Source organism: Hippoglossus hippoglossus, chromosome 8 (genome assembly GCF_009819705.1).
Source record: "Hippoglossus hippoglossus isolate fHipHip1 chromosome 8, fHipHip1.pri, whole genome shotgun sequence".
Lineage (NCBI taxonomy): Eukaryota > Metazoa > Chordata > Actinopteri > Pleuronectiformes > Pleuronectidae > Hippoglossus > Hippoglossus hippoglossus.
In genome coordinates this window covers 1,823,004-1,841,551 of record NC_047158.1, presented here as the reverse complement: position 1 = coordinate 1,841,551, position 18,548 = coordinate 1,823,004, and the positions used below count along the sequence as shown (strand labels likewise).

The window sequence follows — 18,548 nt, the reverse complement described above, 5'->3', positions numbered from 1 at the left end:
CTTTTAAAGGGCCAGTCAGCTGTGCGATCTGCTCCAGAGGGGAACTGACCGACCGACCGACCGACCGACTGACATGCAGTGAACAGACGTTCTCCTGGGGGGCTGGAGTTTGCCTCACATGCTGACACAGAAGGAGATTCTCCACTCAGACAGGTTCACAACACACATATCTCTGGAGCGTTGGCAGGCAGAGGTAACTTAAGTGTTTTTGTTTACAGGATGTCAACAGTGGTGTCGGCTCTTATTGATTGAGTCTCATTATCTGATCACAGACGTGCAGTTATAACTAAGACTTTCGAATAAATGCACCAAAGTAAAAAGTACATTTTCCTCTGAACTGCAGCCGAGGAAGCAGAAAGGAAAGGAAATATGTATGGAAAGTACAAACCCCTCAGAAACGGATCAAACCTGGGTGCACTGAAGGATATGAGCCTCAAGATTATGCAATAGTAAGTACACAGACACACGTTGAAAACACTGATCTTTTTATTGCTTGACCTGCTGTGAGGAAGTCCTACAGAGAAACACAGGAACATTAAAGAGCAGTCACTCCAATCACTCTAAGGAAGGCATACAAACTGTAAAAAAAATCACTGGTCCTCTGAGACGGCAGACTGCTGCATGTGTTTCACTAAGCACAGCGCAGTGTTACCTATGTGTGAAAACAGCACTCAGTGACAAATACTCAAAGTGTAATGATTAAAATAAATAATACAGTACCAAAGTCAAGATGACACCATACCGTACACATGGCCAACGAGTGCAATGCTAGTGAACAAGAACAGATTGGAGAGGTTCAACACTCTGGATGCACATTTATCACAAAAACACATCAAACTAAATAAATGTCAAGGCAAAAACTAACCATGACCTGCACTGGCTGCAGTAATGACCTCTGAGGGAATGTAAGAAAACACTGGATAAGAAGATGTAACAGAACAAAACAGAGTGACAAGGATCAGTGGAGAGCATAAGGCAAGTTTACTGGTGGAGCTCAGTTTGTGTTAAAATCATCTGGAATGTGTCCACTGCGCAGAGTCTGTCCCAAACAAGACATCCAACCTCTTCTTCACTTATTCTGTGGTCATGTAATGAAGTTCAGCCAAACCTTCCTGTATGGCTGTATCTGTACCTTTGTAGACTTTTGAAAAAATGTCTGAATATATATATATTTATATATATTATGATAACGACAATTATCTTTTTAATCCGTCTCTCACAAGTCTCCCAACTTTAGGTAAATGCACAACTAACTCACTGGGATCCTTATTCAAAAGTCCATTGTTTCAACTAATTCATGCTAATTTATACGGTTACATTTAACAGCCTAAAACGTGAGTTCATCATAACTGATACGTATGATCACAAAGCCAATTAACGTCTTTGGAACCCACTTTCAGTTGCTGATACAAAGTTTTAGTTTTTAGTTTTTTTAAACTGAACAAATCAAAACCTCCACAGCATCGTCTCTTTAGGTCTAATTTGGAACTCAGTTATATTTGGAACATAGCTATGATGGTGTCTTCCATGTAAAATGGTTGACACTGACAGATACATGTATCACCCACAGCTCTCATCTAAATGGCAGTCAAAAGAGACCAACCTTTTGTTTTAAGTTTTGTTGTTGGTGTTGTTGTCTGTAAGTATTGACCTACATTCTCTTTAAATGATGGGATAAGACGCACACAAACCCTGAACTTACCAGCATATAAACATTTTCTTTCCCATAATATAGTTTTGTGTATCACAAAATGTGCAAAAATATAGTTATTTACTCCTATATATGTGTAGCAGAGGGCTAAATAGAACAACTGTGATCAGGTCAGTGGAGTTAAAGGGATATTTGCAGAATCATTTAGCAGAAACTGATAAGTAAATATGGAGCATTGTACATGAGGGGATCACATTTGAAGAGCAGAAAGAAAACAAAGATAAGATGTACTTGAAAATGTCCTCACTCTTATTCACCCTATTATTAATTAAATAATGATGCAAAATTGCTCAGTGAAATGTAAGAACCTGTGTGTTACACACAAAATGATGAAATCAAAGCTACATTTCCAATTAGCAATGAGTAATGAAAACCATGAGACAGAATGATAAATGACCGAAGTGGTTAAGCTAAATCTGAAGCTTAATCTGAATATAATTGTGCATTTTCTCATTTAAAAAATGGTTTAAAAAACCCATACTGTGGGTGTACCGCTGGTACTTCTGTCAAACTCTTAGACTAGATGCAGGAAAAGTGAGAATGTCAGTGTCAAGGCAACTCCGAAAAGTGTGTCTATAAGGTAAATCAACAACATATAAAAATAGATATAAAAAAACTAAAAACTACAAACCCAGGCCTTAAGTGTCTGCAGCTATGCTAGTGAGGCGAATGACAACATGCTAATATGTTGACAGTGGCAATGTTACAGGTGTGCAGCAGGTATCATGTTTAGCATGTTCACCAAATTACCTTGAACATTTTGACCTGATGATGGCGGTAGATGAAAGTCAGAAGATGACCAGTTACTAAAGTTCATCCAGAGGGGCACCCGGATAACGAATGTTACAGAGAATGTGTCTGACATTTTAGAGTCTGGACCAATGCGGTTGTCTAACTGACCCAACACTGCCACCCCCCAAACCCTTCTGCTAACGTGACAAAGTATCGGGACAAACGGATAAGAGCAGCAGCACAAAAAAAGCTTAAAAAACATGAAGCCTCCTCATTTAGCATGAAACCATCAGTCACTGTATCTTATTGAAGTCTTAAGATGTGCACAGCAAGCCGACTGACTGCATTCACACTTTCACGTGTTTGACTCAATGCTGCAAAGCCAATCATAACATTTGTTGTTATGCTCATCACACTGTGGAAGTTTTACTGTGACAATACAACAGTTCATATTTTGTATTGATTATTTGCGGATTTTTATATGAATATTCTCATTGTAACTGTCTAAATGTTTTACACTTCAGCCTGTTTTAATATGTGTTCTATAAATACACTGACCTGACAGCATTTTTAAATGACCAGTCTTTATCGGCTCAAAGTTACCTTGGATCAACTGGTGACTGATCTCTGAGCTCAGTGTGAACACAGTCAGTAGATGCAGGAAAAGTCCACCATTATTTCATTTCAGTTTTATGTTCTACGTGTATGCACACACCTATTTGGTATTGGGATTTCAGCTTCAACAACGCAGTCTATCTTCTGATTACAAAGGAAAAACCTACAATAAATAGGAAGTGATCATGAGGGTGTGGTTACATATGAGAGAGTAGCAGATGTTTGCTGATGGACCCTGCATCAGACGAGATCAGACCGAGAGGGAAACGAAGCTGTTGTACTGCTCGATGTTTCTCTTCAGGATGTCAGAGCAGGGACCCAGGACTCGCTCGAACCTCGGCCGGTCCAGTTTCACACACTTGAGGGGTCCACACGCAACAACAGTGGCCGCGCGGGGCCGGTTCATCAGCAAGGCGATCTCACCTGGAAAACACAGAAAGAACACCTTCTAATCAGATCACACAGGCATATCAGACTGCTGATGGTGTCCACATTTATATTTATGGTATTTTTTTGTCAGTTTTAAATCCACACCATGCATCTAATTTCAAAGATAATGTAAGCATGCGTATACTGTGCTGCTCTACATGGCAGAGTACAGTGACTGAAGAAGCACTGATGCTGATGCTAATCAGGGATTTAAGGTTAACAGATGGGAGCAGCAAACTGTAAAACAGATACAAGTCCATTCCAAATAGATCATTTTACTCTTGATGGTTAAAAATTAATAATCAGTTAATGAGCATCAGTTATCTCCAGTCACTTGCTGAAAGCAACTTCTTTGCAAACAGAAATGATTTACATGTATATTTGCATATAGCACAGAGAAGTGAGACCTGATCCCAAGTGGTCACAGGAGATACATTCTAATGTCGGGGGTGAGCTGACAAACTAAAGCTGCTGTCAGACATGCACTGATCCTCCAAACATTCTCCTGTGTGAACGCAAATGTCCGAGTGACAGCCTCTGGACTTTCTCCAGCCAGCCCCCCCAGTATAAAGTCCGCAAAAAGTCCATATGAGCCCATGCGAGAACATAGTAAGAGATCCTCCGCAGGATTCACAGCGAGCGAGTGGGTGTGTTGATTACGTGGCAGATGCAAAAATGAAAAAAACTACAACAAAGCAATCATCTCAGGATGAAGAGCGGTGCCATACACGTAGAAAACACAGACAAAGATGTGAAGAGAGCTTTTGGTGATAAGAACCAACGTTGCTGTGTCGATATGCTGTAAACAAAAACTTGTGATGTCCGCACTGAATTAATGTTTTACATCCCGCCTCTGCCTGCAAATTCAAAAAACAGCTTTCCCTGTGGCATATTTTTTTTAATATATATTGAGCGAAAGAGATGTTGGACAGTTAGACCAGGGCTTAAGAGTCTGTTTTGATCAAACATGTAGTTAATGCGTATGACTTTGCCTGACTTACCAAAGTAATCTGACGGACCAAGTCTGCCAACCTCCACAAACTCCTCATCCACTGACCGTCTCTGAAGCACCGCTGCCGTCCCCTGAAAACACAACAAAGACATCTTGAACTATATATCCCAGAAATCAACGGGATTTTTCAGTCGTTTCCAATCTTTTTGTGTGTAAATCTAATGAGAGAGTTGGACTATCTTTGTTTCACATGGTGAACCAAACAACCTCCACCGACCGGTTTGGGACAAACTAGATACTGTTACAGTAGACAGAGACACTTAAGATAAAGAACATTATTAATACTCTGTACCTCCAGGATGATAAAGAACTCATCACCAGGTTCTCCCTGCACCACTATTTTCTGGCTGTCCACAAACTGCACCTTCTCCAAGGAATCAGCCACCGTCAGACGCTCCCACTTATCCAGAGACTCTGCCCAGGAACAACACTCAGGTCAATGCATTCTCTCATTTGGATTCATTAGCCAAAGACAGCGAATGTGAGGAAGACAAAACCAAAGAGCTAAGTTCTCACCTAAGATTGACACCTTGCTGAGGAACTCCTCGTACATCTTGCGCTTTCTCAAAGTGCTCCCCTAAAAGGAAAATTATTGTGACAGTTTATATCTCAACATTTCAAAATCAAACTCATTCTTTTATGACATAGTTAGTTTAGTTTTTGTCACTTTGCAGCACTGCACAGCTTACCATCAGTATTCTCCTGTAGCTGTCTCTGTCGATGGCCCATAGCTTGACATTGGACTTGGCCCGGACTGTGGCTGCTCGGGGGGTCCCGTAGATCAGAGCCAGCTCCCCAAAACTACCTCCCTCACCAATACCGGTCACCAACTCACTGTTCACATATACCTGTAAGAAGACAGGGAGCAGAGAGGTGCTGCTCTTTCTAGTGACATAGCAGGGACAAATGTTGTATTTACAATATGATGGTCGGAATAATACTAGTGTGAGCGTCAAGACTGTTCTTCAAGGCTACATATTAACAAAACATTCATATGCCAGTTAAATGAGCAGCTTTTTCTTCACTTCTCTCTTAATCATTTGTCCAAATGTGACTCTTGACAGTTGTCAAACAAATATTTTAAGAACAAAATCTTTGTGAGGTATTTCTATTAAAATAATTTGACGACAATGACATTTTCCCCTTAAAAGATTAAAATCACATGGTGAAACTATTTTCATTACACAGCATACCAGACAAACAATGGAAGCCAAAACAAGTACATGCTGTTTAATGAAGTTAAAGCTGCATTTATCATATTTTGGGCTTCAGAATAAGCTCAGGCTGTAACTAGAATGAAAATATTGATGGTTGTAGTCTTGTTAATTATGCTTTAATGTTTTCCCTTTCTGAACTACTAAAGTACATCTAGCTAAACAGCAAGAGATGACGATCCCTATAAAACATGAAAGAGAAAGGGTTCTTACGTCCATCTCTCCCTGGTCAATAACGTAGAAGTTGTCTCCCTCATCACCTGCAACAGGAGAAAATAAGAGTTCCATGAATGAATGAAAATAAGAGAAACACAAGAATCTCATAACACTTGAGATTCCATAAACTCACCTTGAAGGATCACCATTTCTCCGGCAATGTAGCTGACAGAAAACATTGCGTCGAAAATGTCACTGCAAGAGTAGTAAGGGAAAATGAGATGATTAGCTGGAGACTGTCAGAAAGTTTATTAACACACTACTGGAGTGCTTGCTCCCATTACCTTCTCTCATTGTCGTCCAAGTGAGCAAATAGCACATTCTTCTCCATGGCTTTGGACAGGGAAGCCATGCTCTTGTAGTCTTTTGGGATGACCTTAGGTAAAAAAAAAAAACACCGCCTCTTAATTCAAACCAACCAATACAAAACCAAAATAATACTCTCAATGGCCATTTGTGTCCTCACATGTCACACTTCTGATGTTGAACAACAATGTTGCATTAGATACTGTAGCATACTAGTGAACCGACCATTTATGTCACTATGAAGAAGTTTAAATGTTTAAAGGTAACTAGTAAACGAAAATAGGCCATTTTTTTAGGGATGAAGACATTGATTAACTTACAGTTTGAATGACTGAAACTTGATGTGAACAGTCCCTACAACGTGTTGAGTACCAAAAAAACCTCAGTTTGTACAAAGTTTACAACCCCTTCAATAAAACCTTTAGGTAATTAACTTAAATATGTACAATCTGGTATCTGTTCTTTACAGCAATTATTGGTTGAGAGGCACCAATTCCAATTTTTATGCGCACGCACGCACACACACACACACACACACACACACACACACACACACACACACACACACACACACACACACACACACACACACACACACACACACACACACACACACACACACAGACACACACACACACACACACACACACACACACACACACACACGGTAGAATTGTGATTTTCTAGCGTTACCTGGCTGAGTTTGTACTGCAAACCTTACAATAGCAACTAATTTCACAACACCACTCACAACTTATTGCTACATGGTAGTAATGTCTAAATGCTTTTTATAATGGTGGTTTGCAAACAGCTCTTGGGGCAATAACACCGGAATCTGGCCCTTGTAATGCATTATTTTCTACAAGTTGCAAGTAAAAACATGAGACTAATATTTTTTTAATGCCAAGATGATTAAAATATATATTTTTTAATTATTTAATGCTTTTCGAAAAACCATGACCCAACCCTATTTGACAAGGGTAGATTCTCCATAGAGCTGCTAATCATTCTCTGTGGATGCACCTCTGTAAACAACCTGTTTCATGTTGCACATGTCTTCAATAGATTAATATAAAATCTAACTGACTTGTGGAGCTTTGATGACCGACAGTGTGTGAATGCAACATTTGACACACGACTGACCTTTCTGACATAGGAGGCTGCGTCTTCCTCAGTGTACACCTCAGCACTGATGGCTCCTCTCCGGCTCCGACCCCTCACCACAGGGTTCATGGGTGGAGAAACCTCATCTTCACGGGAGTCTGACCATGAGCTAGACTTCTGCTGTGAAGCAATCTGTTTGGCCTCCTCCTGCTTGTCAACAAACACACAAAACCACACCTGAGTGACTGTGTATACTATACTGTGAATGGTTAAGCTGTGATGACAAAACAAAGACTGAAAAACACAACACATGGAACTTTATTCCGCAACGAGACCTTCAATTTTGAATTGATAAATATTTTCTTATTTGCACTAAACAAATGACTGTAATGGGGTTTCAGGGCCTTAGCTGTCATACAGTATGTATCCGTACTCACCTTCTCGAGTTTTTCAAAGTAGTCTCTCAGAAAGGCCATGGGCTGCTCGGGCCGCGCCGTGCACAGCTGGATGATGCAGTCTTTAAGCAGCTGCTGAATGTTGTGCTTCTGCACATACTGCTCACACTCTCTGAGGCTCTGCTCTTCCTCACTGCTTGTACTGCTTGAAGCCATCTTTGTCTTGTGGCCTAGAAAAAGAGGAGAGGACAACACACTGAAGAACCAGGAAGCTGTTGATGCAAATTGATGCAACATGCGCACTGACAGGATACAGAAAAAACAAAATCCTACTCCTCCTAACATACAAAACCTTCATTGACCAAACTCCATACAGTAAATGCATATATACATGTAAGCAGCTAATTCAAGTCATAAAGGCAGGGTGAGGGAGGAAAAAGAAAGCCAAAACTCATTCATGCTAATACATTCAGTCTATTTATATAAGGTTAATCTATGACTTTGGTTAAAGAACTGTTTAGAGTAAACTGCTTTTAATGCTGGTACATAAAATTAGAAAAAACATGTGTTTTTATGCTGTCATACGGGTATACGGGTTGGCAGTGGCATAATTTTGAGGTCGGTTTTTTGGGCTGGTTTTGTCCACACAGACCTGGCAACCCTGCTGAGCTTTCATTTCATAAACAAACTTCAAATTATGAATGTAAAACAGTGGTGTTCCGTTGTACATCTGTAAAGTACAGTCAAGTGCAATACTTAACCTTGCGTTTAAATCAAGTAGTTAGCTACCCAACTAGCTACAAGGTGCGAGGACCATCGTCATTGTTAGTAGTAGAGTCCTGTATGCTAGAGTACTGAGCAGGTTAGCAAAGCTACGGAATACTTAGCCAACTTTAGTAAGCCACTTTCGACTAGCTAACATTTTGTTTGTGTAACGTTACCAGGGACAAAAACCAACAAATACCCGCACATTGACTACGAATTAAAGTTTGAATCAAAACAACACAAGTTCTGCAAAGTTAATACGCTATTAAAGGCGAGGATTTCAGTAAATATGCTGTCTTGAATACCAACCACGTAATAGTTAGCTTAGCGCGCTAACTGTTAGCCAGCCACAGTCCCGTATGTAAATGTTGTGAAAACACAGCTTACAGACACACGAAGTGACGAGGTGCTAAACGTGTCCGTAAGTGTGTGACGAATAAACATCCACACTGTGAAAACAAAGAGCTTGAACAAACAAAGACCTTGAATAAAACCCCTCACCGAGAAACAAACAGCGCGACGTCCTGAGACTTTTACTTCTGACAGAAGAGAGTCCCACTTCCGTATGACTCCTTTCAAAATAAGAGTACACACAGACACACAGAACTGGAAAAAACCCGGAAATAAAAACATAACACATAAACAACAAACTGCTCATTCACCCTCTGCACGGTCATGACAGACGATCCGATTTATTCGACATACTGAATCTGAAAATTAATTTATCGAAGGAAAATGTATCCGTTTTTTTTTAATGATCAATCTCTAAGTTATTTCACAGTGCCAATGTACCAATCATGGTCGCAGCTTAGAATATGTAAAGAGATATTGTTGTTAAATTAATTTAATACCATCCTAAGTTTGAATGAGACTCTTGATTGGACAAAAACAATATGTAGAAGTTCCAAGCTCTGTAAAGTTAAACTGGACATTTGTCACACTTTTATAGACAAAAAAAATGTATAATGACAATGGTAGGTATTAGAAGATAAGTGGAGGAATATAACATTTTTTGACACAACAATCCATTGTTTTTTTAATGGCACCCTTCAATGATAAATGTAACACCTAATCATGGTTGTTTATCTAGTGTTTTATTTTTAGCACCAAAATAACCCTAACCCAAACAATCAATTAATGTAACTCATAGAAAGTTTAAAAAGCATTATATATGTGTGTGCGTGTGTGTGTGTGTGTGTGTGTGTATATATATACACCTGATCCAGACAAGATTCTTGCTCAACAGCTATGAGCAGACACACCCACCTTTCTTTCACTGCCCTCAGTAATACCACAGTCACTTCCTTCACCAAGTCAGACTGCACAGCTCCATTCGTGTCGACTGCCCAGAGTCCACGAATACAGCCCTGCACCTTCCACCACCGCCATCAGTTCCGCCAGACCAAACATACACAACCAACGTAAGTGATCTCTGCTCTCAGTGTTTTTATTGCATCTAATCATCGTGTTCTCTTTCTGTTTGCTGTAAAACTGGTTTATGTTTTTTCCATTTGCCCCGTACAGCAAGAGTATAGTATTACTCCATTCCAAACATTCAGGCTGTCTTATGTAATATATGTTGCTTCTAAATCTTTCTTCTTGTGTCTGTTTTAATATGAAAAGGTAAAATACAAAGACACTAACAAAAATATTGCTTTGGGTGTATACCATTCGGTTGGAGGGAGTGTCTATTGAGACAGAAATCCTGTCTAAATAGTAAGTTCTCTGCTTTATGAAAATAATGTAAAACTATTAAAAGGTGACACCTCTGAATTAGAACATCTAAGGTTTGTGTTTTCCCACCATGGCCAGTTTACTGTTCGAGCAAAAAGAAAAGTACATAAAATACAGTACAATACGTAACAGTTACAGCGTGTTTGCTCACAGTGCACCACAACTGATAAGGTGTAGTTATCTGACGCTCATTACTCACATAGCAAACAACATGTGCCCCTATTGTAAGTCTGCCCATGAAGTGAATTCATCCACTTTAAACATCAGAATTATATCAAGTTAGTCTTGGGGTGATAAAAGGAAAGATTCAAAACATTTAAATATAAAATGATTTAGTAAATGCAATACTTCAGACTGTTTATCTCACTAGCCGCATCATTTCTCAACCCATATATTGGAAACTGGCTGTGCTTTAAAAACCTTGTCTCTCAACAAAATGTCTCCCTGTGTTAATCTCTAATCTCATCCTGGGACCTGCAGCTGCAGGTCTCCTGACATTCCAGCAGCCTCCTCTGCCTCTGTTCAGACATGTCGCTCTACAGTTTTGGCCTGGAGCCGATCTCCTGCCACACCTGGAACAAAGACAGGACCCGTGGGTGAAACTGCATACATCACCAGCCTGCATTTCCACATAGAGTAATACACACATGTAGAATCCTATGTGCAGATATAAATAAGTGAAATAGGTGGCCATAGACATCACATGCCTGTATTCTTTCTCATAAATGGTGGTCTAAACTTGCGCTGCAGCCTGCTGATACATTTTCTCCCTCCTCTAATTGCATAATGTTGCCTGGAGAACCACAGGGAATCAGATTATCAATACAGGAAGTGGACTCAAAGAGCTTTACCACATACATCCAACTGTACTACGTCTATTGCTGCCTGGGTATTTGACATTTTAGCTTAACCCAGGATCAGTACTACTGTGTGTCAATAAATACATTTTGTGAAACTTCATTGTAAAAGCTAAAGCATTATGCAGTAGTTGAATTGAATGTGGTGCCCTATCTTGCATCCGATGCGAAAGATTCGAGTTTAGATTAGCATGACACAAGTGTCTGCGCAAGTTTCAGACTGACAATCCCATTCAGCACCCACTTCATTTGAATAACAAATGCACTTGTCCCCATTTGAGCACTGTACTGGAAAAATTAACTAAGTATGGTTGAAACCTATGTTGTAGTTGAAAAGTAAGTTTTATGACCTGTATCTACATACATATACAACCTGTCCAAATACTTTATGCCTGAGCTGTTTTATGGTCTGAACTGTGTTGACCTGAAAACTGTCAGACCCTTTTTATCACTTATTTACTCTCCAAAGAACTGAATGTATGTCTGCTTATCTCCAAAGGAAACATATGTAAATCAGTTGTCTGTGTTTAGATTCCTCTCTCAACCTGCGCCTACAGAACCAGTCTGAACTGGTTCTGAGAGACAGCCTTAGTCCTCCTATATAAGATCCTTGTATTTGACTGTCCTGTATCTTCACTCTGAGATCCTTGTGACTCTCTGTGTTGATCCTTTCTGCAGAAAGCCCCTATTAAAATACACGTAGATAACTTTGGTGTTTCCAGCCTCTTGTATTTCCAGATTTCCATCACAGCACCCGTGGGCCATAAAATGAGGTGTGGTCAGGTGCATTGTTAGTGAATTGCTATCTTGAGGCAACACAAAGACACTGACCCACAAAAACTGGGTTTGAAGTCAGTGGCTCAGTATTCTCGATTACTGGGATCAATGGGAGATCACACAACCACGATTAGTTATGAGATTACATAAAAGTTCATGCTTCACAGCGGATCTCTCCCATGAGTTCCCCCCCATAACCTACAAACTTGTGGCAACTGTTATCGACGGTATCTTCAAAAGACAGTATCTGACAATTTTTTTCGTACAATATACAACTGACTGTTTCCCCAGTCATGATCAACGGAACCTTTCTGAGTGTGAAGATTTAGTGATCTCGGCACATTACTATGGCAGTTTTAAATGGTTACAGTGCCTATCTTTTGAACTTATATTTCTTCACAGAGATTGCAGTAAGCCCTAACAACAACGTGGTGGACATCTATGAGAGGAAAGGCAAAGACTGGATCAAGATTCATGAGCTCAGTGAGCACAGTGGACATATTACAGGTACTGTAACTTCCTGCCAACTGTGACTGCAGATTTGCAAATGACTTGTTCGACAACATACCTTCTGGGGCCCACACACAGCTTAACCTGCACTATTTCTGGGTGTAGAAACATGTTTTGCATCACACATTTAATAATGACTGTTCCCAGTCCAAGTACATTTAACCCTCCTATTTTCCTTTTCATTGAATTGGACCTCATTTAATGTTTAATATCTCTTAATAAATGATTCAAATTAGTTTTTACTTCAGATTTGATGACTTTTCCTAATTTAATAGGGACAACTTTAAATATATTCCTTCTGCTTTGGGGTCCACAGCAACTCTCTAAACCATTTCTCTTGGCGCTCTGTGTGCTTTCTCTTCATGCTCACTATCTCATTGAAAATAACATCTAAGAAAAGGTTTTCTGCCAGTGAGGTTTTGTCACAGCTATTTGACAGTAAAAGGGACATTGAGGAGAATATGTCTGAGACAAAGGATAATGTTGAGGACTCTCGTCATGAAGCAGCCTCCTCTGATCCCAATAAGAAGCTCAATGCTGATCTTCCTGTTGTCTCTCAATCAGCAGCAGACGCCTTATCTTCTATATGACTTAGTGCTGCTAATGTAATTGAAACGATTCCAGACCCACCAGATATGATGTCATCCATGTCCAAGGCATAAAATGAGCATTTGAGCTCTTCATTACACCATCAATTGAGAAGGAGTTAGAGAAGAGGCACATGCATGGGTACAGTTAGAAAGACTTGGTGAAGGAATATGCCATTATCTTTTTGGTGGTGCTTGTAAGGTGCAGTTTTGTCCGTATGATTTTTTCCTGATGAAAAATTTGAACTCAACCCTCTGGTTATCCTCAAATTTACTAACTAAACTTTCCAAAAATTATCATATGTCCACGTTTATGTTTCAGGTACTTTATGTTTCTTTGTTGACTACTTAAATAGTAGTTTTCACATCACCCCCCCACCCCATAATACATCCAGAATACTGATTATCCGACTATGGGAATATATGCAAATCACCATAAAATCTCACCAATTGACCAAAAGTCGGAGAGAGAGATCTTTTGTGGGGCTTTAAATGATCTCTGTTATTTCTAAGAACTGTTTTCTGTTATCTTCTAAGATTCTTAGAAGACTAGCCGTTATGGATGCATTATTATACCTTTGATACCCCCTCATAATTATGTCCACAGGCATTGACTGGGCACCAGAGTCCAACCGCATTGTGACATGTGCCTCGGACCGCAACGCCTATGTGTGGACTCTGAAGGATGGTGTGTGGAAACCCACACTGGTGCTGGTGCGCATCAACCGAGCAGCCACGTGTGTGAAGTGGTCACCTCTGGAAAACAAGTTTGCCCTGGGCAGCGGAGCTCGTCTCATCTCTGTCTGCTACTTTGAGAAGGAAAATGACTGGTGAGCAATAATATGATCTAATTGAATTGTTTGGGGACAATTTTGTCAGATTTGAAAGTCAAACACCACAGTCCAGAACATTTATTTATGTATAGAGTATATATAGCAGCGTCCACCAAAACTCTGACTGGACCTGATCTTAACTTAGCAAATGTTCTATTTCTTTCATTCTCCCTTCATTTCAGGTGGCTGAGTAAGCACATCAAAAAGGCCCTTAAATCCACAGTCCTGAGTCTGGACTGGCATCCCAACAACATCCTACTGGCTGCTGGCTCTGCAGACTTTCACTGCAGGTAGGAGCTCACAAACAAAATTGAGATATAGACAAAGCAAAGCAGATCAGAGTCCCAGTTCTACAAACACAAATCCAGAGTAAAGCTTTGAATAAGATGCCAAGAAGTTGAAATAAAGTCAGTCCAGGACTGAGTTGTATTAGTGAGGAGGAAGAGGGGAATTGTGGGAAATTTGGGACCACCATCGAGGGCTAAGACATAATCAAGGAGTGAATCTTAACATTATGGTATCATTCTGTATTTTTCTTGCAGTCAACAAATTCAATGGACAGATGAATGCATCCTGCTACTGCTGTCTGTTAAAACATATTGAAATATATTATTCCTCACACACACACACACACACACACACACACACACACACACACACACACACACACACACACACACACACACACACACACACACACACACACACACACACAGTTGTGTCTCAATGACTTCAGGGGACATTACATTGACAAACATTAATTTCCTGGAGACTAACCCATAACCTTGACCTAAACCAAAACCGAAACCTAAACCTAACCTTCAACAACTCTTTGCATCAAAATGAAATGATTTACTTCTGGGGACTTGGTTTTGGCCCCCGTAAAGAAGAAAAGTCTACATAATGGGACTGTGTAAATAGATTTAGCCCCCCACAACAAGACAGGTAAGGAAGGTATAACATAACATGACAGACAAACATAGTGTTTTTATGGGATTATTTGACTACAACATAGTTATAGAATAATGCTAGGATTGAGTGTGTAATACCACTTGTGTGTAAGAACTTTCTTTTGAAGAGGAAGCTTCAAAATCATTACATGTATATAAAGATCCATTCAAAGACTTTTTTTCTTTTCAATCATAGTGTCAAACAAAGTCAGTATATCAGTTTAAGCAGCAAGCCCAACAAGCTCTAAATAAGCAAACCAATATCGGCTACTGACGCCCAAAATTTATATCAGATCTCTGTACTTCTCAGGGTTTTCTCTGCCTACATCAAGGACATCGAGGACAAGCCTGGACCCACCGCCTGGGGCGCCAAGATGCCTTTTGGTGAGGTCCTGCTTGAGCATAAGGACTGTGGAGGCTGGGTGCACAGTGTCTCCTTCTCCCCAAGCGGAGATCAGCTGGCATGGGTGGCCCACAACAGTAGCATCAGTGTGGCTGATGCTGCCCAGAAGAAGGAGTGAGTACTGCAGCTAAGCAACTTAATCCATCAGTGTGGCCAGTGGGAACAGTCAATTTATTTCTATAGCACCAAATCATAACATACATTATGTCAAGGCCCTTTACATAGAATGTCAAAAATGGAGACTAAAGACAGAGTCTTTCAGCAGTCCCTCAATATCTCAGATTCCTGAGCATCAATAACTTATATTATCTGTCTAAGTTTAGTTTCTGGCTGAAACTTCAGTTCTATAAGTGTTCCTCTGTCTGTTCAGGATAACCCTGCTGACCACTGACCGTTTGCCCCTGACAAGCGTTCTCTTTGTCAGCCCCACTGAGATGGTTGCTGCGGTAACTACCACCTGCTCTATGTTTATGTGTGTATGTGTGGAATGCATGTAAACAATGTGAGTATGTGTCCAGCAACTCCATGTATGAGTTAGAACCTGTTCATAACTGGCATTAACATGTCTCGGATGATCCAATCACAAGTGGACAGTTCTAAGTACAGGTGTGAGTGCACCAAGATGGACTGAGAATGCATTAAGGCCACATTCTTTTAGCAGTGTATACGCTTATGTGTCCTGGGCTGCACTTAAGAACTCAGCTGACGTCCTCTTGTTAACAGAAGTACATACTCATTCAGCTGGCTCTCAAATCAAAGTATATATGCCACTACAGCCGCAGCATTAAGATAAAGGACAAACGTGGAGGTAGATTAAGGACATTGACCTTCCATATATGGTCAGGGTTGTAGGCACAGGAAGAAAGAAAGTAAAAACACATTTCATTTAAAAACACAGACATGACATGAAAGTGTGTATTATATTAAAGAAAGTGATATGAAATCATACACAATGCCATAATAATGTAGACCAGAACATCTACAAATGTGGTCTGAGCCAGGAGATCTATGTTTGTTTTGGGTGTGTACTTATCACTTCTTAGAGCTGTGCACCTGTGATCTGATCGCCAGTGCAATTAGTCCAAGGTCTGACCAAAGTCTTTGATTCTTGTGAGTTGAAGAGTTGACCACTAAATGTACTTACTCAAGTATGAACCAATCATGAATCCTGAGGACAAACTCATTCAACTCTATGGATCGTTGTAGTATATTTTAGGTCTTTGTTTTAATGTTGATCCCCAAAACTCCTTGACCATGTTTCAGCAGCAGTAGGCATCTGTTTTCACAAACAAAACAGAAAATGGTTGGGTAGCAGTAAGAGAACCACTACTGACTCAGATCCAAACAGGTCTGACCTCTTCGAATTTGGGTCCTTGATTTTGAACTGTTGTAGTTATTTGGGTCTATTAACCACATATATGCTTGTAACAAAGATTACAATAGCTATACGTATTTGTACTTATATTTCTAATGTGTATCACTCTCAGGGTCATAACTGTTGCCCATACCTGTTCACCTACACTGGTCCTGGTGCCCTGGAGTTTGTGAAGAAGCTGGACATCCCCAAGCAGACGTCTAAGGGCAGCATGTCAGCGATGCAACACTTCCGCAACCTGGACATGAGGGCGACTGAGGACGACAGCAACGAGCTAGACACCCTTCATCAGAACAGCATCACGTAAGAGACACTGCTGTTTCCCTAACATCCACCAAGGAGGGTTACAGATTAAATTGCTGTTTAATACTGGTACATATGAAATTGTGAAATTGCATTGTTAGTAAGGCATATTTGTAGCATCTAGCACACATGTACATACGTTAATATAAGACTGTGCTCTCTCCAACAGTCATAAATCAGTTATTTGTCTGCTCAACAATCCATCATAGTGATCAAAAATTTAGTTTTTAATGGGGTAGCTTGGGCTGCTGGGAGGCTCTGATGTTGTTATCTCCCCCGACAAGGTTTATTACCACAAGTTTTGACTGAAGGATGTGGTATGGCAGGGAAGAACCCATAGCGAGATTGCACTTTTTTCAATATTTTCGTTGATTTCTGAGAGAATAATACATGGATCTTGAAAAAACAAATCAAGCATTAGTAGAGGACTGATATTTGAGAGTAGAGTATAAGTGTGTTCAATTTGGAGCAGATCCCCAAAAACCTCTAGATCTAGTGAATTTAAATGTGGTTTCAAAATGAGACTGTTGGGCCTTATGCCAGTTGCATTAAACAGTATAAGCTACACAGTTCACACGTTTGTAAAAGCCTTGTATTGTTTTGTGTTGGGTCCTGCAGGCAGCTGTGTATTGTATCAGGGGAGAAAGCCAGAGTGGAGAAGTACAGTAGTGTGGGTCTGGATGGAGCCATGGTGATCTGGGAATTTAAGGTACATGTGTCAGACTTTTCTTCTTGTCTTCAATACAAAAGTGAACCTGTGATTAAGATTTTGAAATGTGTGGTTATTTACTGTATAATATAGAATATAGAATATAGAATATAGAATATAGAATATAGAATATGAATAGAATAGAATATAGCTTTTGATAATTATGGAAATTGTTCATTTGCAAATATGGCATCATAATCATCGACAGTGAATTTGAATCTCATCAATCCCCCAAAACAGATGACTTGTAAAAAAACAGAACAGGAAAGGTTAGCATTGAGCAAATGATAGTTGTGTGAAATGTGTTTTATGAATCATTAAAATCTAGAGACCTATGATAGTTAAAATGTTCCCAAAGAGAGTTTTTCATGGTGATAACAACTGATCAAATGTTCAGCAGTAAATGGCTGCTCCCAGTATCAGCTGTCAGCTGAAATGCAAACACATTGCTGAGTGACTTGTATCTGTTAGCACAGAGATATAGGATCAATTCTAACATGTTACTACTCTCATTTCACAGCATTGAACCAAAACGAATACAAGGATGGCAGACATACTGAGGAATATATCTGCCAGTAAACCCATCTGCTTATATATGTGTGTGTGTATATGGAGATATGCAATAGCTTTTAAGTAAGTTGAAAAGATTGTGTGCACATGTGCTTTATGCTCTTAATGTGAATAGGGGGTTATAAAGCATCTTTCAAATAAAGAGGCATGACAATGCAGTGTAATAGTGTGTCCTTTGCATTGCTGTGTTGTGTAATTACTGTACTGACCTTTTCACATTTCTTAAACTGTGACATTACCAACTGCATATATTTGATATAATGATGTGGGATGTTTATTTGTGTGTAACTATTTTTCTACCTCTACTGTTGCTATTGAATGACTTAAACTCTTGGTGAACTCCCCTCCTATAAAAGATGTCAGTATCATGATATGGGGTAGGGGCATTCAGCCACTATATTATTTCCTCAAAGTTTCAGAAAATGACCCTGATGGTTTTCA

The 18,548-nt window shown here is 39.9% G+C and overlaps 2 protein-coding genes across 6 annotated transcripts; one reads left to right on the top strand and one right to left on the bottom strand.

Moving 5' to 3' along the window:
- Nucleotides 1–1,202: 1,202 nt before the first annotated feature.
- Nucleotides 1,203–9,098, bottom strand: prkar1aa (protein kinase, cAMP-dependent, regulatory, type I, alpha (tissue specific extinguisher 1) a). Of its 3 annotated transcripts, none has more exons than XM_034592340.1 (11): nt 9,001–9,098; nt 7,777–7,964; nt 7,379–7,549; nt 6,214–6,305; nt 6,063–6,124; nt 5,927–5,973; nt 5,189–5,347; nt 5,016–5,076; nt 4,792–4,913; nt 4,489–4,570; nt 1,203–3,481 (listed from the first exon to the last, which is right to left on the bottom strand). In XM_034592340.1, the coding sequence occupies exons 2-11, from the start codon at nt 7,948–7,950 to the stop codon at nt 3,309–3,311; spliced, it is 1,143 nt and encodes a 380-aa protein (XP_034448231.1). In that variant the 5' UTR covers nt 7,951–7,964; nt 9,001–9,098; the 3' UTR covers nt 1,203–3,308. The 3 variants fall into 3 exon arrangements, with proteins under 3 accessions (XP_034448231.1, XP_034448233.1, XP_034448232.1); XM_034592342.1 differs by having other exon boundaries at nt 7,379–7,546; XM_034592341.1 differs by lacking the exon at nt 9,001–9,098 and adding an exon at nt 8,809–8,963.
- Nucleotides 9,099–9,764: 666 nt separating this feature from the next.
- zgc:86896 (uncharacterized protein LOC415190 homolog) lies at nt 9,765–18,271 on the top strand. 3 transcript variants are annotated; one of them, XM_034592344.1, is made up of 10 exons: nt 9,765–9,920; nt 10,714–10,825; nt 12,270–12,374; nt 13,572–13,794; nt 13,980–14,087; nt 15,058–15,264; nt 15,521–15,596; nt 16,638–16,828; nt 17,447–17,537; nt 18,058–18,271. In XM_034592344.1, exons 2-10 carry the CDS (start codon nt 10,762–10,764, stop codon nt 18,061–18,063), a joined length of 1,071 nt encoding a protein of 356 aa, XP_034448235.1. In that variant the 5' UTR covers nt 9,765–9,920; nt 10,714–10,761; the 3' UTR covers nt 18,064–18,271. The 3 variants fall into 3 exon arrangements, with proteins under 3 accessions (XP_034448235.1, XP_034448236.1, XP_034448238.1); XM_034592345.1 differs by having other exon boundaries at nt 9,777–9,920; nt 10,681–10,825; XM_034592347.1 differs by lacking the exons at nt 9,765–9,920; nt 10,714–10,825 and adding an exon at nt 12,149–12,158 and having other exon boundaries at nt 12,202–12,374.
- The last annotated feature ends 277 nt before the right edge of the window (nt 18,272–18,548 follow it).